Consider the following 21,946-nt stretch of genomic DNA (forward strand, 5'->3'; position numbering starts at 1 on the left):
CCTGGCGGGGGAGGGGTCATTGCTACAGAGTCTCTTTCAAAGGAAGAATGGCAGTTCAGTCAAGGCTTTGCACTTGTCTCTGCACCCACTGAGACACCCACTGCAGGCAAGGCGGGTTTTGTCCCCAAATACGATGTTCCATACTTTTATCTCCCTGGGTCTGTACAACAGGGCGGAAGGGAGGAGGGGCTGGCAGAGCAGTTCTGGCTGTCTCAGTCCCTCGGACATTGGACATCGGGGGCGGCTGCTAGTGTGGGAGAGAACAGACCCCCCCCCCCAGGAGTTGGAGTGACTCAAAGGCCAGTCACTGGGACTTTCCATAAAGTCCTGTCCGGGTGGCCACTCTTTTCAGGTGGGACAATGAGTTTATGTTCATGGTGCTTTAAAGGCATCATTGGACCCTTTTTTCAGGACAAATGTTGTACCTTGAACTCTGGAGGAGCGGATTCCTCTTCCATATTTTCAAAGGTGCCTCTCATAGTCCATCTCACAGTCCAGGCTCAGTGGCAATGGCAGCCACTCAGAGGAAGCCCTCACTTGTCATCAATTACACTCATTACACCGGAAAACCTATTTCCTGACAACACGCAATTGAAAGAGATACTTCAAAGTCATTTGTTTGCAATTATCTGGCTTACTGAAATTACCTCCTGCAACTAATCACCTGGGGGAGCAGTAGACAGTGTCTTTACTGGGGAGAACTGGCCCTTTAAAAAGGACAGGCACATCAACAGCTAATACTTTTTGAATCTATTAGGTACTCTGATAGAGATAATGCTTAAGCTGTTTTGCCTCATCCGTAATCCTGTTTAGGGTGTTCAGGAAGGCATCCTGTGGCCAGGATTTGCAGCAGCCTGGATGAAGGTGGTGTGCAATGTTTAGAAATGGGGAACAGGGGGAAAGTGGATAGGCAGAGCCCAGGTTGTATGTATTTTGTGGGAGGATCCTTTGGCTATCAAAGCAAACTCCAGATAGTGGGGTAAGGGAGAATTTAGTCCCCACTCACCTGCTGCTCTTTGGCAAATGCAGGTAGAGTCTTAGAAAATTCCACTTGGGAAATGATTATATACATCACAAAGCTGACGCAAAGAGCAGAAATAACATATGTGTATGTGAAGAATGGCTAGTGCCTGTGAGTGGAAGGGAAGGCTGAAAGCAAAGTTAAGACGACGGTGGTGAAATACGAATGTATAACTAATGCCACTGTAGAACATCTCAGCCTCCCAGCAATGCTGGCGACCGGTGACTGGAGTTAAGAAACACCCGTTCACAACTGTTTTCCCATTAGTCATCAGTTTGGTTCGCTGATCCAAGGCCGTTTTGCTCATTGTTCTTTTTTTTAGAAAACCCTGACATCGGGAAAGCTTCCCTGTGGGGAGCACTTGAACACACATGGTTATTAAACTGATCAAAAATGGGATTGGATTAAAGTCTTGGTTTTATTAATCAATGTGATTTACATAGCTAGGTAGGCCAGAATGCATAGTTATTAAGAAAGATTAAATTAGTATTCTTTATAGCTCCTAGAGCTGAAAAATCATTATTCCCAAACATTGTAGGTCTGATCAATGTTGCCAAATTTTCATTCATTATTTAATACTTGTAAACCTTTTTTTCTGGTGTAAGAATAATTTTTGTTTAGGTTATAATGCTGATGTATAAATTAAAAAATATAGAGAGACATAAATAAAAATCATAATCTCTCTAGCCAGATGTAACTCTTGCTGGAATGCTGATGTGATTCTTTTTTCATTCGATTTACCATGCATTTCCACACCACAGCTGAACCATTCCTCTACTGCGTGTCTTGTTTTCAGCTCTTTAATATTGTGAAGATGCAAGTTCAAAATCTCTGAGCCTACCCCTGATTATTTGTCTAGGATAAATTTCTACATGTGGAATTATTTTGTCAAGTAAATGAAAAAAATTTTTAAGCTTGATATCTCTTAACAAGTTTTTCTCAGAAAGTTGTTTTAAACCTATGTTCCCTCCCAGGAGTAGTGTAGTGAGAATACCTATTTCCCCCTTCATATTTCCTGTTGAGATTTTAATGTCTTTATTATTGATCCATAATAGCTCTTTACATGTTAAGGATGGTAATTCCTCAGGTGACGAAATGCCTTGTAATCTGTGGCCTGCCCATTTGCCATCTGCCTTTTAACTTTGTTTCTGGTTTTTTTAAATACAGTCTATTTCTATTTTACTGGATATTACCATTATATTTTGTATGGAATTATGTTTCAGTCAATGTAAATACCAAATAGTGTGTAGTGATACTCCTTTCAAATGCTGAGAAGTTTAGTAAATTTTCACTTACTTTCTTCATACCCACTAATTTTTGTTGAAATAGCATGAGATTTTCAATCTAGGTGATTGTAAGTAAACTGTTATCTTATAATTAACTTGTGATTTAATATTGTTATTAATATGTGCATCAAGTTTTATTTCTAGCTGGGCCACTATTATTTTTAAACACTAAGATTTACTAGTTTTATTGAACAGTGTATTTTCCTCATTCTTAAGTTTTTAATATTGAATTTTTCTGTCATCTGGAGCATGTCTTTGGCTACTACTTTTAGAAGGTGGCCGGGGACACCTCCCACGTCCTTAGATATCTGGAAGTACCCTTCTGTTGTCATTGTACGTAATTGAGAGTTCAAAATCAATATAGTATTTTGGTTATTTTTTCAGTTAGTAGTTTCTCTCTCTTTCTTTCTCTCTCTGTTTGTAAATAGTTTAAATAGTCATTTTAGAAAATTATACCAAGGAACGACTATCCCACTACTGTTTTAACCAAGCACCTATAGTATCATTATCCGGAAAGGCAAATTAAATGAAGAAATCAATGTATTTCTCCGAACTGTGCAGGCGTTCAGTGTGGCGTGGAAGTGGTACTCGGGGGACTGTAATTTATGGATGAGGAGGGCTCTGTTCCACGTTAACTAGCTGGTTGCGTCTGGCCATTTCATAAGGAGTCACCTCCCAGACAGTCTGAAATGGGATTGACCTACGCGTTTGCTTTCTGCTAGCCTAGAAGCCTGGGGGTGCCAAGGACGTCAAATCCAAGACCTGAAAATTTAAGTCTCTGCGCCTATGCCATTGCAGAAATCTGTTCGCATGTTGAAATTGTGCTATCGCTGACTTTTTCTCATTGGAGAAAATTTATGTATATTAATAATTTCACCCTGGAAATATAAGGGAATCTGATTATGGTGGAACAGACCCGTCTCCTGTTGATTTAATTTCTTTTTTCTTACTGAGGTGTATACTTGTTTCTGTCTACTTGTTTTGAGTGATATCACTTTGAGTGCTGATGGTTGATCACACTAATATTAGACATTTGAGAAATAAGAGGAAGAGGAGGAGGTAGAGAAAGTGAAGGGTGATGCAGAGCTGCCCTCGTGGAGCGTGACTGCTGCAGGGAAGGGAATCACGTAGTTGATTATGATGTCATGAGAGCTACCACTCGTTAATTTAAATATTAATTGCCTGCTGTCAGCTGTCGTTGAGCAGGAACAGATTTGTTTCTGAAATGTGCCCCCTGCCCAGTTTTCATGTTTTTGCTAGATTTCCCGTAGAAAATTGGTCTGACTCAGTTGTCAAGTGAATTTTTCTTGCTCAGATAATATCTGATGCTCTTTTGCTGCAAACCAGACTTTAACATCTTCAGTTTTTAACCACAATTATGTTTAACTTGGGGATGTTTTGAATGCTGAAAGTTTGCCACAGTTTCAGTGGAGGTTCTGTGAGGGGGTTATAAATTATTTTCTCTTATGAATAAATTCTCTTCCCCCAGCCTCAGTTTCCCTCTCTGCAGAGTAAGCACAGTCATTTGTTTCCTCACCACGTGAGTGGTTAAGGAAACCAACGTTCATCCGATGGATAAACCCTGTCAGCATAGGACTTAATGTTTGTATGCTCTGTTCTTTACACCCTTCTGGAGGGCCGACGCTAGAATATGTACAAGACAGGCTCTTTGGCAGAGACGGTGAATCCCCACTGTGTACCTTTCATGGAGTCAACAAATGCTCCAGGAGCATCCGCTGTGTGTCAGCTGCCATACCAAGCCCTGGGAATTCAGGGTGGAGGTGACATTTGACCTTTGTCCTTGGGGCACTACAGAAAGACAAGAGGAAGTCTGGATGAACGTTCTAGCAGGCCTTCTGTGGCCGGCAGTCTGCAGAGCATGCCAGCTCACCACCTTCTCCTGCAAGTCATTGTCTTACTCTTTAGTTGTACCTTCTGTAGACATCAGAAGACATAGTATACGACATATGCACATAATTATGTTATTTGGGAAAGACATCTTTCTTTACCTTTTTGTTGTAAATTAAAAATGCATCCTGTTGGGAAAGTAGAATGTCACACAATATCCCATGGCAATCATTTAAATTCAAATCAGTGCTTGTTGACCCTGTGTGTGTGTTGGAATCATCTGGAGAACATTTACAATATCCTAGCTTTGCTCTCCTCCCTCCAGAATCTGATTTGTTTTGCCTGGGGTGAGGCCAGGGTATCGGTTTGGGTGGATGGATGGATGAGTGAAGGACAGGATGAATGAAAATCCCATACTGTATTAGGAGCACATCTGAGCCAGGCCCAGGTAAGGGCAGGAGAGGTGCAATATTGTTTTATTGCTTATCAGGATTATTACTTCCCCCCATCTTCTCTTCCAACCCACTGATTCCAGAAATAACATAACTATGACCCAACTTTATTTTTTTCTTGAATATAAATGCCATTGTGAAAAATAAACCCAAAACACCCCAGTAGCAACTTAGGTCATTTTAGTGTATTATTGCCAATGCTAATAGTAGGTTTGGGGCAAAGACGCAATTCTCCTAATGGTGTGACCTGTCTTTATCTTCTCCACGCCGTCCCTGTCTTGCCTGGACACAGAGGAGAAGGCCAAGAAGGAAGCTGAGGAAAAGGCCCGCCTGGCGGCCGAGGAGAAGCAAAAGGAAACGGAAGCCGGGAACCAGGCAGAGGACGGTGCAGCTGGCGGGGCGGAGAAGAAGATGTCCAGGGCAGCTCCGAGTCAGGTCAATGGGACGCGCCCCAACAAAAGCAACAGCTCTCCTGGGAAAAACTCCAAAGCTGAGAAATCGTCGGGAGAAAAGCAACGGAATGGTGAGTGGCACTGCCCCGGGGACGGGCTCTCTTCCGGGTGTTAATGACACGGTGAATGGTGAGTGGAGACCGGAGGACCACTGTGCCTGCCAAGGAGGACAGCTCACAGGGTGGGGCTTCCCCAGGTCTAGCTGCTGCTGGCCCCGCCTCCCTGGACTGTGGATCCATCATCATCACCCGGTCAGGAGCAGCCTGGGCCGTTCTTGCTGGGGGAGATTTATTTTTGGGAGGCCCTTCCTGTTGTTCTGGAGACTGACCAGTGCCTATGTGCCCACTGGGGAAATGACTACTAACGGTCCCAGCCCAATCCTGAGTGCTTGCAGCCAAAAGAGGGTGGCTGGGAGGTCAGTGTCCCATGTCCACCCTCCCCTAGCAGGGCTGGGCCTCAGTCTGCCGATAGTTCCTGGAACCAAAGTCCCTGTATCTGCAGCTGAATTAGGATACGCACTGGGCTAACCAGCCAGCCCACTTCTCCTGAGACTGAGGGGTTTCCTGGGATGCAGGGCTTTCAGTTTTAAAACTGGAACAGTCGAGGGCAAACTGGGATGTGCAAACAGTTGCTGGGTTCTTTTATTTAATGCAACAAGTGTTTATTGAGTAACAACTGCACCAGCCACTGTGCTTGGCACTAGGGATTTAGAAATGGAAAAGCCACCTGAAGTCCATGATTTCATAGGGGGAGGTAGACATTCTTAGAGGTTAATTCTAGGACAATGCGAGCCAGGAGCAGTGGTGGCATCGCTGATGAGTGCCCAAGGGACACATACAAAGAGACGTGGTGCTGTTGGATTAGAGGATTGCGGGATTGGGGTGAATGTCAGGGAAGGCTTCAAGAGAAGGTGATGTCTGAGCTGCATTTTGAAGTCCTGAAGTTTTCTGGTCAAATGAGGCACAGGGAGCCCCACTGTGAAGGGGTTACCTTGTCTAGGGAAGGGCAGGAAGTTCAGTCTCCGAAGCTTTCAGGTGTCAGGTTGCAGCAACAGAGTTTGGCAGGAAAACAAACGTGCCTGGATTCAAGTCCTAGCTGTGCCTCTCACTGCTTGGTGGCTTCTGCTGGGCCCCTTCACCTTCCACTCTGTCTGCAAGTTGTGCATGGGCCACTTGTCAACTTTCAATAACAATGACAGCCAAAACAATGCAATAGAATAAATAGCATTAACTCTACACCAGGGGCGGTTTTAAGTTCTCTCCTTACATAGTCATTCTCTGACCTGCCTGCTAGGGCCAGGTGCTCTAGCTATTGTTCAGTGCAGCTTGAGTAAACAATAGTATGTAGAAGTGCTTAGCACAACTCTCTCCAATTATTTTTCCAATTAATATATATAAATGTGAAATCAGAAAACAGTATTTTAATGCCTATATTACTGATAATATCCCATGTCAAGTTCAAGGATGTTGCATAAATTGCCTCAGGCAGCTCCCATGACCCCTGCAGGTGTCAGGGAAGGCAGCCTGGTTTCAGAAACTGCTTGTAGCTACTTTGCTTTGTACTCAGGTGCATCATAGTCCAGAAAATATGCTCAGTTTAATAAGAATTTATGATACCCCTGTTGGAGTTTTAGGGAGCTCTGCAGAATTCTTCTTCCCCTCCCAGGGTCAGAACCAGCCGACAGAAGCACCAGACTCAGAAAGCTAGTGCTCACAGTATTAGTTCCGCTAGAACTGGAGCTGAATTGGAAAATGTGGTCTTGGTCTGTGGAGCATACAGGCTTCTTCGACATCCTCCCTGAACTGGGCTCAGCCAACCAGACCTTGGCGGGGCAGGCGAGCTCAGGACACGCCCCTCATGCCACTCTCACCCAGCACCCAGCACCAGCACCCAGCAGGCTGCTTCTGGAGTGGCAGAAATGGTGCATCTCTCGTGGAAAACACACCTTGAAGGGGCCGGGAGCTGGGCAAATGGGTGACGCGGCTGAGCTGAGTAGGCAGCTCCTGCTTCTGGGCGCATCTGTCCTTCACAAAGGAGGAGCAGAGAGAGGCTGGTGAGAGAGGCAAGACGTGTTCCTTCTTGACTTTGTTTATTTTAGGAGCATGGGTTAAATATGTCTTTTCTGTAGTAAAATCAGGCAGTATAATATTGCTCCCATTTAGTGAATACTTACCACATGCCAGACATTGTTCAGGATATTTCATGTGCAGTAAATCATTTAAAAATCCTGCCCACGCTGTGCAGTACATACAGTCTTTCCCATAGTTGGTTTTTTATTTTTTATTTTTTTCAGGCAAGGAAACTGAGATTCAGAGAGGTTAGATCACTTGTATAAGGTCACGCAACCAGTAAGAAGGGCGTTCGGGTCCAGTTCAGGTCTGTGGGAGCCCCAGGCCTGAATTCCACAGTCAGCCTGTCTCTGCAGCTGCATGTCTTGGTGTCGCTGAGGCGAGCGAGAAACAGGGGAGCTCTCGGGGCTCAGCAGCTGTCCCCAGGAGCCTCCTCATCCGTCTGTTCCAGGGGTCAGCGCACTCTTCCTGCACAGGACCAACGGTGAATATTTCAGGCTTCGCAGGCCACACGGTCTCCATGGCAGCTGCTCAGTGCTTCTGTCCCCAGGCGAAAGCAGCCACAAGTAATACACAAACAGTTAATGTTCCCATAAAACTTTATGGAAATCGAGGTTTGAATTCTATATAATTTGCACATGTTGTGACATATTCTTCTTTCTTTCCCATAAGCACTTTTAAAAAGGGTAAAAACCATTCTTAGTTTGTGGGCCACATGAAACTGGGCCAAGTTTGGCCCACGGGCCAAGGTTTGCCAATCCTGGTCCAGGCAGGGAGAGAAGCCAGTAAACATGAACCTCCTGGTCACAAAGAGGGCCCTGGACTCCATGAGGTGGGGACAAACAAATACCCAGAGGGACAGAGGGGGCAGTGATTTATTCTGAAGATGGTTGGGGAGGGGCCTGAAAGAGACAAATCAGGGGCCAGGTGAATTTCACAACTGTGTATAGTTCCAAAGTGAGTGAAAGTCCACCATTTCCCTTAAAAATTAAGTATAAAATGAGAGGTGGGGAAAGCAATCAATTTAGAGCAATAATCAGAAAGGCTGATGGTGGTGCAGGACTGTGTTGCAGCAGCCTAATTAAGATGATTTATAACGGCACAGGAAGGCTGTTTTGTTTGCCCTGCTTATTGGGTAGCAGCTCACATAGGCCATTATTCCATATACAACCCTTTGGGAACTACCTAATGGGTTTCATTCGAGAAACGTTATCAAATAAGTGTCTGTCGCTTTCCTGGCACCCTTCTTTGTGGCTGTCCAAGATATTGCCAGGTTAGAGCTGAGGGACACTGGTTGAGTGAGGTTCTAGGGGTTTGGTCCTATAGCAGCAATTATGGGATTTTCTAAACTTTGGTCTCCCTCAGGGCCCATCCCCACCTCAGCCCCCCCCCCAGCCCTGACCCAGGGGAAGGCAGGCTGCTGCAGGCTGCTGGCTAGCATCTGGCAGGTTGACCCACTCCTGCTGGCTTCGGGAAGACATCCTGACCTTGCCGCAGCTGTGGGTAAAGCTGCAGTCCAGGGCAACTGGAAGGCTTAAGGCAGGGTGCATCAGGGGTCTGAAGGCTCATTTCGTCCAGAAAGGTCATTTTCCTGCAGGGAATTTAGTTTGATTACAAGGCTCAAGATCCTCGCGTCCATCCCTCCTCCCTTATAACAGAGACAAGCAAGTATACAGACAAGACACAGGCAAGACAAGCCTATGTCATTGTACCTCAGGGGAAATTCATCTCTTCTGATCACTGGTGGTGGTAGAAGGTAATGACCACCCCCTTTCCCTAAACTCCCCCTGCTTGTGCCCTGCCCTTCCCCTCCATGCCTCCAGCCAGTACCTCCTATTTCAGAATTAAGAATAAGAGGAAGTAGAGGGTTTATTGGCCTCTAACTTAGTTTAGGATTTTTCACATTTCATTAAAAGTACTTATTTTGTAGAATACACCTCAGTCAAACTGGTCTGGAATTTGCCTTAGGTAACCATTTATAAATCTGAAGGCCAAAGGCATTTAGAAATGGCAACATCAACAGAAGCTTGAAATCTAAATCTCGAGCTTCATCGGGAAGTTGCAGAATATAGCCGTTGGGAGCCTGGCCTCTAGAATCAGACACATCTGGGTCTGTTGTGGTGAATTGCTCTGTTTATGCTGTGGCTTCCAGCACCATAAAGTGGAGATGATAGGAGTTTCACATCAGTACTTTTTATTATTATTATTTTATTGTCGTTCAATTACAATTGTTTGCATTTTCCCCGCACCCTACTCCCCTGTACCCCAGCCAAACTCACCTCCCTCCTTTGATTCCACCCACCACCCCTCTTGTTTTGTCCATGTGTCCTTTATAGTAGTTCCTAAAAACCCTTCCTCCCATTATCCCCTCCTACTACCCCTCTGGTTACTGTCAGATTGTTCTTAATTTCAGTGTTATATTTTGCTTGCTTTTTTCTTTTGTTGATTAGGTTCCATTTAAAGGTGAGATCATATGGTATTTGTCCCTCACCGCCTGGCTTATTTCACTCAGCATAATGCTCTCCAGTTCCATCCATGTTGTTGCAAAGGGTAGGAGCTCCTTCTTTCTCTCTGCTGCGTAGAATTCCATTGTGTAAATGAACCATAGTTTTTTTTATCCACTGAGTTACTGATGAGCACTTAGATTGCTTCTAGCACTTGGCGATTATAAATTGTGCTGCTCTGAACATTAGGGTGCATAGGTTCTTTTGTATTGGTGTTTCAGGGTTCTTAGGATATAATCCCAGCAGTGGAATTGCTGGGTCAAAAGGCAGGTCAACTTTTAGTTTTCTGAGGAAATTCCATACTGTTCTACAGTGGCTGCACCAATCTGCATTCCCACCAACAGTGCACTAGGGTTCCCTTTTCTCTACATCCTTGCCAACACTTGTTTGTTGATTTGTTTATGATGGCCATTCTGACTGGTGTGAAGTGGTATCTCATTGTAGTTTTAATTGCACATCAATTCTTTACAAGTTGATTTAAGCAAAATCACTTTGTGGAAAGATGAATTGGCCATTTGTCCAAAAGTGTCAGACAGATGTCAGGTCTACGGTAGACAAGAGGAGCAGCGTCACTGCCGGGGGAGACCCACATGCAAGACCAGGGGCAGAGGCGGGGCAGTGTGTGAAGCACAGGCAGGCGGGCAGTCACTGCCCTCAGCACGTGGACTGACCCGTGTGTGACAGGGTGGCCGCGGTGGAGGAAAACTCCAGCTTGGAAAACATCCTCCATCATTTGATGAGTTTGTTATTCAGCAGACTGATCATTTAGTGAATTAAACATTAATGATTTTGCCTCCTTGCAATAACAGCACCTTCATAATGGGCTTGTTACAAGATTTAATGGAGTGATGTCTGCGAAGCATTCAGCACACTGCCTGGCACAGAGAAAACAAAACAGATCGATATATCTTGGGCCCTGCTTGCTCCTTTCTGGTTGCAATTATTATTAGGCTCTTTTTGCTTCAATAAGTACAAGTATTTTAGTGGTAATGTAGCCTTGGTTTTATTTAGGCTAAAAAGAAAGCTATTAGTACTTGGTAAGAAAAACACCCAAAATTGGAAAGAATAACCTGGGGAGCGGGGTGCCATGTTTTTCTGTGCCACACTGGCATACTGATGAGCAGACCCACTTGGGGAGTGTTTATCGAGGGTTTGTGTGTCTCCTTTGCAGCTGTTCAGCTCTGCCACTGCGGTGTGAAAGCAGCCGTAGGCAATACATAAGTGAATCGGTGTGGCCATGTTCCAATAAAACTCTATTTCCAAAGACAGATAGCAGGCCAGATATGCTCGGGGCCCATAATTTGCTGACCCCTATTCTAGGACAATGTGACTTTGTTTCACTTTGTCACTACTATTTGATTCAAGCCCAGGTACGGTGAAGCTATATGCTAACTTATAGACTTTTGGCTGGTAGAGGAGATAACCTCAAAGGTTATGGTTTTATTGACTTATAGTATATAACCAGGTTTGTCTCTAAGCTAGCAATCTTATTTAATGTAATTCTAAAATACCTATAAGTACTCCGTTTCTTAAATACTTCTGGAACCCTCCTTACTATTTGACTCATTCTCTCATAAATTTAAATGTGGTTTTTTTGCCATTTTCATTTGGTTTTTGTACACATTGTTTTTTTTTAACTTTTACAAGTTATATTTCAATGAACTCCTTGATTAGAATGGCATTTATAACTGGTTTAGAACAATAACAACTGTCATCGAGTGATGTCAGATGCCACGCTCGACACTTAAAATGCATTTCTCCGTATGTCTTTATGCCTCCAAAGTAGACACTAACATCCCCTTCTGCAGATGTGGAGAGTGAGACACATGAAAGTTAAAAAGCTGTTAACCGCCATAACTTACACTTAACCCAGGCTTCTCCTCGCTCTACACCAGCCTCATTGAGGATAAACACCACTGACTTAACTACAACCTTGTTTAACAGGAACTTTCAACCTTCATTTCCAGGACCTAGTCTGTGGTTTGGAGGATATTTATACTCAGACATGTGCCCCCTAGTGACCAAAACGATGCTGTACTTTTTCCCATTTGTTTTTATCTTCACAGGTTTAAGGATGTTTATGACTTCCTCCTTAGGGGTCTACATATTCTGTTTTTGTCATCTTTTACTTTCAGGTGACTTGAAAAATGGTAAAAATAAGGCAGACAAGAAGGATCAGTCCAACGTCGGGAATGAGTCAAAGAAAACAGATGGTAAGGGCATAATTCTCATTTCGTTTTCTATAAATGTGCCATTTAATGCCAGCTTGTTAGAATTGTACCTGAAATTGAAGTCCTGGTTATTAATATGTTCTTATATTATACCTTGCAAAAACACTATATTTAAGGAGCACTGTTATTCCTTTTTCAATAACTTACAAATTATTGTTGCATCTCTTCCCTCCACCACACTTTCTCCATCACAAATGCATTCATATTGCCTTTTCCCACTGCCACTGTTTACTGCAAACTTTATGAAAAGTTGATTCTGGACTTGCTCACTATAATGGAATGGCACATGAGTGGCTGATTGTAAATTGTGCAATACAAATGAGCAATGTGCCATGTTTTCAGTTTCTTCATTTTTTTAAACCTTCAGTGAGTTATGATTGTTGGTGGAAACAAGCGTAGGAGTGTGTGCAGTGTTTTCCTTATGTGAGGGGGGCGCACACTGAAGAAGGGCAGAGCTATAGAACACAGGGCAGTGCCCCCAAACCAGTTAGAACCAGAACCAGTCAGAACCGGCCTTGTGATGGGCTTCATGCGCTACTTGACCAACATCCCACTCTGTCTCAGCCCTGAGAGTTCAAAGGATATTACCCTCCAGACTTTGAACTGTCACCCAGACTTGCTGAATCTTCCCTCCCTGGAGACCCTGCAGGAAATACTACACCCTCCTCTTTGCCCAGTTTGGTGATAATGCCACAGAGGAACCGGTGCTGGTAGTCAGGTTGCGGGATAGGAAGACATTCGAACACAGCTTGTCACTCACACTCATAGGCAGGAAATTAGTCTCAAAAATGTTTTCTAAGATCGTTCAAATAATTCAGTCCAGTGTCTTATCACAGACGTGGGTAATTTTTTGCCAAGTTGTGCGAACGAAAACCTCTTACCTACTAAACATGCCATCCTTCCATGACCGTACTAAGCTGTGAATTATGTGGAGATATATAGAATCGTCTTACCAGACTCTGTCAGGGGTGAAGTTTGTTCAAGTACCAGAGACTTTATGCTGTATATCGTTAGCTCCCAGGCAAGGTTAACACAAACCAGAAAGTACATGGTAGTGAATGGTGTTAGCTCTGAGCATGTCACCTGAAAACCTCGCCCATCCTGTACCCAGCACCTTGACCCATCTGAATTCCTACAGTACAAAGCCGAAACACCAGACCAAGTCCCAAATCTTTAATATGGAATCTTGAATTTTGTTACATTTTTGTATTGTGCTATAAATATCCATTAGAATGTTGTTATGTGGGGATTGGGATTGAATTTTATTATCTTCCTTAAGCACTTTTATTTTACCTGTACCCTTTTAAACCCCAAATATTTGCTCCTAAGTATATAAAATACACAGGTTTTTTTGTGTGTGTGGGGGTGATGAAATTGATGTTATGTTCCATTATACAAGTAAGTATAAGGCTTCACTGTTTAGTGAGCTGGATTCTTGATTCCATGGGGCAGTGAACAGATGCAGTAAGTAAAGAAGAGACATTTCCTAACATCTGTCCACGTATCCCTTTGTAACTGCAACCTTCCACTGCTTCAGATGGGGTCTGGTATATTCATGCACTTTCAGGTTTGTGCCCAAACTGGGGTGTGAACAACTTTGTATTTTAATTTCATTGATGGACTGAGGTGACATCAGTCATTATCACTGCTTTGTTACCATCAGTACTGGGATCACTGAGCTTTAGTTGCTGTGGTCTTAGCCCAGAATCTTTACCAGCACTAAAGCTAATTCTTGGTGGCGTGAACTAGCAAAGAATCTGATCAGTCTCACCTACCCCTTCCCCTTTGGTCATCAAAGCAAAGTACTTCAGAACTTTTTTAATGGTATATAGGTTAATATATGTATTAACTTTTAAAAAACCTATCTAGTAACAACTAGATACATTTTGAATATTCCTTTTTAATAGACCCTATTATATGTGATGACTGTGGGGGTCAATTTAACTATCTCTACGCCCTGAGCCCTGATCCAACCCCTGGGAAACGATGGTGACCAGCTCTAATTTTTGAGAGGATGTACCCAAGCACAGTTCAGTGCGCAGGGTGATCAAACCCACTGGGGTTCAGAGGTTCAACATTCTATGCATTTAGAAAGAAATTCGGTAGAAGTGGACAAGAGCTGGTGATTCACAAACTCCACTGAGTGGAGGCCCTCGGGGCGGGGTGGGGGGGAGCGTGTGCTGAAGGGTAAAGGACACCCTGGCTTTGTGCGCACAGAGCACGTGTGTGTCACCTCTGTCAGGTGCCTGCAGCACTAACTGTCTGACTGACTGCAAAGAATGAATGAAACATCCAATAAGGGGTTAATTTCCAAAACCTATAAAGAATTTGTACAACTCAACACCAAGAGAACAAAGAATTTGTTTAATTAAAAAATGGGCAAAAGACCTGAATAGATACTTCTCCAAAGAGGACAGACACATGGCCTGTAGACATATGAAAAGATGGTCAACATCACTAATCATCTGAGAGATGCAAATTAGAACCATAATGCGATATCACCTCATACCTGTCAGAATGGCCATCATCAACACATCAACAAACAACAAGTGCTGGCGAGGATGTGGAGAAATGGAGCCCTTGTGCACTCTTGGTGGGAATGCAAGTTAGTGTGGCCACTGTGGAAAGCAGTATGGAGATACTGCAGAAAATTAAAAATGGATCTGCCTTTTGATTCAGGACTTCCACTTCTGGGAGTATATCTGAGAAACTCAAAACACTGATTCAAGAGAATATGTGCACCCCTATGTTCATAGCAGTATTATTTACAGTAGCCAAGATTTGGATGCTGCCCAAGTGTCCAGCACTAAATGAGTGGATAACAACGTTGTGGTATATTTACACAATGGAATACTACACAGCCATAAAAAGAAGGAACTCCATGCTTTGTGACAGCATTGGATGGAACTGGAAAGTATTATGCTAAGTGAAATAAACCAGTTAGAGAAAGAAAAAAAACCATATGATTTCACTTATATGTGGAATCTAATGAACAGAATAAATTAACAAACAACATAGAGAACAGACGCACAGATACAGAGAACAGACTGACAGCTGTCAGAAGGAAGAGGGGTTAGGGGACTAGGTTAAAAAATGAAGGGATTAAGCAAAAGAACAAAGCAGATGCAGGTAACAGTATGGTGAATGCCAGGTGGAAAAGAGGGAAGGGAGACAGGAAAAAGGACGAAAGAGCAACACATGGTGATGGGAGACTTCGCTTAGGTGTTGAACATCCCTGTGAAGCTAATGTTTTACAGAGTTGTACACTTGATTCCACTATGGTTTTATCAACCAGTCTCACCCCAATAAATTCAACTAAAAATGATAAGCATCCTTTGAAAATACCTTGCTTACTCTTAGGAAGAAATACACTCACACACAAAGATCTGGGCTTCTGAGCCAAGATTCTCACAGGGTCTAAATTTTTACAGTGTCATTGAGAGACCTGTGGGGTGCCACATGAATGAATCATTTTGGGGGCTCTTTTTGTAGCTACACTTGAAACACCCTAGCTTCCTGAACCTATTCTAATTTTTATAGTTGCCCTGAAATAAGGACTTGCTCCTAACTTTACCTGACTGCATTAACCAAGATATGAACTAACCGCTGTTTGTGTCTCCTAAAAGATTGATTAAATTCTCTTTAAATTGATCTCTAGAGTCCATGTAATCTCAATTGGAATTCTCATAGGCTTTTTTTGGTAGAAATTAATAAGCTAATTTTAAAATGTATACGGAAATGCAAAGCACTCACAATAGACAAAGCAAGTTGCCAAAAAAAGGGAAAAGTGGGCCTGGTTTCAAGACATACAAAGCTGTAGTAATCAAGCATCAAGACAGACAGCTGGATCGATGGCGAGTCCAGAACTCGATCTGTGTGTATAACATATGGACATGTCATTTTTGACAAAGGACTTTCTGTGGGGAAAGGACAGACATCAACAAATGGTGACAGAACAACTGAAAATCCATATGCAAAGTGACGAACTGTCTATACTTCACATTAGATACAAACATTAAATTAAAATAGATCATGAAACAGATTATTAACTGAAAATGATCATAAAAAGGACCATAAACATAAATTTAAAATACGAAACTTCTGGTTAAGAATACAGGAGAAACTCTTTGTGGTCTCAGGTTAGGCCAAGATTTTCTGTGTATGACAAGAAAAGTATAAGCCATATAAGAACAAACTGATAGATTATACTTTATAAAAATTACAAACCTCTGCAACATCAAAACCATCTTTAGGAGAATAAAAAGATAATCCACAGATGGAAGGAGAATAATTTCAAAAGAATATTATATTTCTTTTTATGTTTAGGATATAAGTCAATCTCAATATCCAATAATACAAAAACAAGTAACTCAAGTAAAAACATGCAAGAGATTTAAACAAACATTTCACCAAAGATGATATTCAGCTAACGAATAAGCACCTTAAGAGATCATTGGAATCATTAGGGAAATGCAAATTGAAAGTCAAATTGAAAACCCATGTGGAAAGAAATCAAAACACAACTTACATTAGAGGGAGAGGGTTTTGCATTTGTAACAACCTCTCAGGGCAGTTTGGTCAGCTCGTTTCTTCAGTGAGGAAATGGTGTTCCTTACGTCCAGTCCTTCTGAGTATTCCTCCCGTTGCTTATGTTCCCCTCTTCAGAATCTCAGTACAGGAAAAAGGAAAGAGACAGGAGAGCCAACATTCTGATTAGTTTGTATAGAACAACTACTTGTGATTTAAAAGTCCGTTGCATACATTAGAGGATATTACCCGTGATTTGATTCTTCATGAGACTGGCATCGCATGACCTGGACTTGCCACAGGGCTCACCAGAGGCACCTAAAGAAATGAACATGTTTTTCCTGTTTTCCTTCCAGCAGATCCCCACCAAGTTAGTTTGAAATGTACATAGGTAAATGGAATGAATGACTTGAAGTTTTTTAGATGTCTTTCATTCTATAGAGTGATGTAACAAGTCATTAAAAAAACAATTGGCAGGATATGGTCTGAACCTCTACACCTAATTTGTGAAAAATAACATTCTTATTTTTAACTAAAGTTGAAAATTTTTATTTGCCAAAGTAACATCATGACTTCTGGCAGTGGAATTGGCGGTAAGCAGTTGATGGGCCTGTGCAGTCCTGGGGGCATGCCCTGCTCTGCAGATACAGAGAAAACAGTCAAAAAGTAGGGTGCAGGGAGAAAAAGTAGGGTGTAGGGAGGACTGAGACTCTTACAGTAGAGACTGTCCCAGACTTAAGTTCATGTCTAGAGATTTGAGAAGCAACAAACGCACTCACCATTACTCAGGAGACATGTGTTTGTCAAGGCCGTTGTCAGGATCTGGATCTACTTGGGCACCTGGGTACCAGTATTCTTGTCTCGGGGAATTGTACCCACCTCCTTTCTTCCAACTACGCTTCCGCATACGACTCAGGACAATGGCATTAGGCTGCCTTTATATAGGCAGAGTAAAGAACTGCCTTATTTCAAACCCATCAAAACCTTGGCCTATGGTTAATGCCTCCTTTCATCTTATTGTTCCAATCGATGTTGTGTCTTCCCATGGGCTTCTTGTTATACTTGCAGCTGATGTTGGCTGCATATTGGTTCACTCCGAGCCATGGAAAGGCTTGGACACAACCATTCATCTTCAGCTCACTCATACTTGAATCAGTCAATACAGACATAGGAATATTACAGGGCATTCTTTATTCCTTTTATGTTTTTCCCAATTTTTTGAATATTGATTTGTTTGTAAGCAACTGCCAATATGATTTTAGTCAAAACCTATTGGGTTCACATGTCATAGAGGAGAGTGGTGTTAATTGCCATTTTTGTTCATACTTGTACTCCAAATTGTGTTGTATAAGTTACACATAAGACAGTTTAGTGATAGAAGAGATTGTGGAATTTTGAGAATTCTTGACACAGGAATTTTGAAGTGAAATTCACTTTGTGGTTCCTCATTTTATTCTGTATGTAAAAACTGTCTTATCTGGGAAACGATGCAATTCCTTCAGCTAGAGCATTCAAAACATATGTGATAACAGGAAGAGGGGCCTGCAGATTAGCAAGGAGGTCTTTACACCTGCCAAGAAGGTTGGCAGATGAAGGAATTCCATATTGATGGTAAATGGAGAGTTGGTTGTGTGACAGAAGACTTGTTGACATGAAAATGAATCCTGATGACCAGGGTGTGGCGGGGCTGCCCATTCACTGATGTACAATGTGAAGGAGATCCTCCATGTACCCAGTAATGCTCCCATCAATTGGCCAGTCAGGGGTTTCTTTCTCCTGAAGGAAAACCTACCTGGGAAGTCAAATCATATGAGAAGGCTGCTTCGCAAACTGAGCCTGTGAGGGGAGCTGGTTGGTGAATTGTTGCTTCAAGGTAGAATAGCCTGATACGTCTTTCTCCACCACTGGGGTAGACCTGCCAGGGAGGATGGATGGGGCACACCCTATATCCTGAGTCTAAGAGGCTCCTTCGTGGTACCTCTTCTTCGGTCTCTTTTTGACCACATATTCAGCCACCAGATATGTTGACATTTTGGAGCAGATTATCATTCTTAGAGGATATTACCTGTGATTTGATTCTTCATGAGACTAGTCATACTTTTAGTCATCTTTGATTACATTTCTAGATTTTTAATCCCGAGGAAGCTTATCTGTTTTTAAGGCAGATGATCTCAAATTGTGTCTTTTCTCATTTCTGTCTGCCTGCCCCCCACCATAGCCTACCTAATTTTCATAAGCTCCACCCCCCATCCCTGAAGGTATGCCTAGACTGTGAACTGTGGTGGATAAAACAGTCCAGGATGGTGAACACCAGGGACACCAGCTGTCACCCTGTTCTTTCCCCACACACCCAAGACAGAGCTACTATAAAAATAACCTTGAATTATTTCTAATTTACTTTAAGAGTTAAGTCTGTGAAACTTCAGTGCTTAAGTGTTTCTAGCAATGATTGATTTGCAGTACACCTCTCCATTCTTCCTGTCATGAAAGTCAACATCTGTTGCCTTGGGGTAGTTTCTACAAATAGCTAATCCCATGCCTTGGGTTTTTGACTTGTTTCCCTCTCAGGGGATAATGTTATTTCTTAGTTCTGGGAAGATGCCTTATTACAGCCTTCTGTGTATTGACGAAAAGTAGGCCTATTTCTTTAATGGAGGAACTGCCCTCAACATTAGACTCTGGCATCCCTTTAGGCTATTTTCTAGGAGTTCACAGGGACCAAACATCTGGGGTGCCCCGGGTCCCCATTAAGATAAGTGATCACAACCACATATACTGTGATTGACATCACATTTCCCTTAGCCATTTGCCCATGAACACGCCTGTGGCCCATTTACTTCACAAATTCACATGTTAATGATGCCCCACTTCGATGCCCCTGTCCAAGAGAAGAATTGCAGTATTACTTTTCAATGTCTGTTATTCTTGTGCATTTGGATAAGACCTCACTCATTAGATTCTAAAAGGTTTTGCTGCTTAAAATTTTTGATTGATAGACTTCAGGGTCACGTTCTAGCTAATTTTAGAAGCTGGGCTGTTGGTTGACTAGCAAAAAGAGTTACTCTGAGTGCAGTCATGCTGAAATCCAACATAGTGGCATTTTAGGGGTGGATTTGGGGGAAAGCTATTAACCAATGCATGATATGTGGGTGGTAGGTGGTCAAATAGGATGAACTCAAAAAATCTCCTTGCCCTGGCTAGTGTAGCTCAGTGGATTGAGCACAGGCTTGCAAACCAAAGCATCACTGGTTTGATCCCCAGTCAGGGCACGTGCCTGGGTTGCAGGCTATATCCCCAGTATGGGCTGTGCTAGAGGCAACTACACATTGATGTTTCACTCCCTCTCTCCCTCCCTTCCCCATCTCTCTAAAAATAAAAATAAATGAAATCTTTGAAAAAATATTTAAAAATCTTCTTGTTCACTTTTGCTGTGCACTTATGCTCTCGAGAGCAAGGAAGTGCAGACCCTGTTACTCACACATGGTTCTAGTGTTGCTGAGTCGCAGTGGGTCAGAACAGTTGCAGATACCTTTTTTTTGCAAACATCTATTTCAAACCAATGCATCTTCATGTAGCTTTAGGCTCAGTGCTTTGCACAGAAGGTATACAATAGATATGCTCATGGTGGGTTATAAAGAAACAAGATGACATGCAACTGCTGTTGTTCTCCTGTAGACTTTTGTGTTACAGAGATTCACGTTTGTGGTATCAAAATAGCAGCTGAGATTGTGTGTATGATATATATATATATATATATATATATATATATATCATACACACATATATTAGTACATATAATTGTATGTATAATATAATATAAGATTGGTGAGTTTTTAAAAATTAAATTGTGTTATACTAAAGAAAACTTCTAAAGCCAATGAATGCTTTTTACAGAGCTATTTAGAATCCAGTCTCTTAGCCCATAACTACATAGTACATATGTCAAATAAAAGTATATTGTGTACTCTTTCTTAATGACAAAATTAATCTTTTTATACAACTTTTCCATTGCGATTACTGGTGGATAGCTTTTGTTGTTTCACTCTATCTTCTAGACATTTTGTTACACTCTTAGCATAATATCATATTTGTAAAGGAACTGGTTTGATGAAGGGGCTTACAATTTTGGAACTATGGGGAGAAACATGATTTTTTTTCTTAATGCTGATATGCAGGATTAAAAATAACTTCTTAGTATTCCAGAAATAAATATTTATCTGTTTTCCCCTGAGGAAAAATTATATTTTTGTCAGATTCTATGCAAAGGATTGGAAAAACACAAGTAACAATACATTCATCAAAAGAAACTCTATTAACGTTATGAAAAAGTCTTTAAAAATAACAGCTGTCCTTGAAACAAAAGTGCACCAAAGCCAGAGCCAGCAGTGTCTCCGTGGTTCATGCATTTTCTCTCCCAGGCTCGCACACGGCAGTAGAGCCGTTAAAAATGCAGTATCGAGCGTGTGTCCAAGATTCCTCACCGTGTTTACTCTTAGCATTCTCCACCCAAGGGCAGACTGGTCTCCAAGTAATGACATCTGTATTTTATAAGTATTAGTCCTCTATAGTATCTATTTTTCTTATTCTGTATCCTAGAGCTACAGTGGAAAACAGGAGAAAACATGTTTTTTAAAATAAATTTTCATTCATTTAAAATAGTTTATTGCTTTGCTTGAATGAAGAGAATTGAGAAAACCATGAACAGCCAGAATGACTCAGGTCTAAAATTCCAGCTTCACTTAGCTTTCTCTGAAGGACTTCCCTAGTCTTTACGATCTCTGGCTTCTTGTTGGCTCTCCAGCTGAGCAGATTCAAAGGCTGATCAGAAACGAAACTCCTGTGTGCAGGCAACTCTACTGTCACTTGAACCAGAGGGAGGGCAGGAGCTGTTGATGCCTGGCTCTCACAGAGCTCTGAAGAGTGGGTCAGCCTGGGGTAATTGGAGAGCTGAGTGTTTTAATGGTTCCTCAGTCATTAGAGTGATAGGTGTTTAATGCCGAGAGCAGTCTCAGTGAAATACCTTGGCCAATGCGGGACAGAAGAACAGAGACAATTAATTTGCATATTTAAAGATATATTTTTTTATTTTTTAATTACAGTTGACGTATAATATTATATAAACTTCAGGTGTACAACCCAGTGATTAGACATTTATATAACTTATGAAACAATCACCCCAATAAGCCTAGTACCCATCTGACACCATGCATAGTTATTACAGTATTATTGACTGTATTCCCTGTGCTGTACTTTATGTCCCTAAGACTGTTCTGTAACTATCAACTTGTACTTCTTAATCCCTTTACTTTTTTTGCCGATCCCTCCAAACCCCTTCCATCTTGCAACTGTCAAAATGTTCTCTGTATTTCTGACTCTGTTTCTGTTCTGCTTGTTTGTTTATTTTGTTTTTCAGATTCCACATATAAGTGAAATCATCTGGCATTTGTCTTTCTCTATCTGACTTATTTTACTCAGCACAATACCCTCTAGGTCTATCCATGTTATTGCAGATGCAAGATTTCATTCTTTGTTACGGCTGAGTTGTATTCCCTTGTG

The 21,946-nt window shown here is 42.1% G+C and overlaps 1 protein-coding gene across 8 annotated transcripts in view; it reads left to right on the plus strand.

Moving 5' to 3' along the window:
* Window positions 1-21,946, plus strand: part of PDE1C (phosphodiesterase 1C) — a 382,013-nt gene that overhangs the window by 326,283 nt on the left and 33,784 nt on the right. For all 8 annotated transcript variants that reach the window (XM_053661833.1, XM_037126507.2, XM_053661810.1 and 5 more), the window contains 2 exons: window positions 4,900-5,130; window positions 11,768-11,845. In XM_053661833.1, coding sequence (XP_053517808.1) covers window positions 4,900-5,130; window positions 11,768-11,845 — 309 coding nt within the window. The remainder of the gene's footprint in view (window positions 1-4,899; window positions 5,131-11,767; window positions 11,846-21,946) is intronic.

This window comes from Artibeus jamaicensis, unplaced genomic scaffold, assembly GCF_021234435.1.
Source record: "Artibeus jamaicensis isolate MK-2021 breed Jamaican fruit bat unplaced genomic scaffold, CSHL_Jam_final contig_1016, whole genome shotgun sequence".
Classification (NCBI taxonomy): domain Eukaryota; kingdom Metazoa; phylum Chordata; class Mammalia; order Chiroptera; family Phyllostomidae; genus Artibeus; species Artibeus jamaicensis.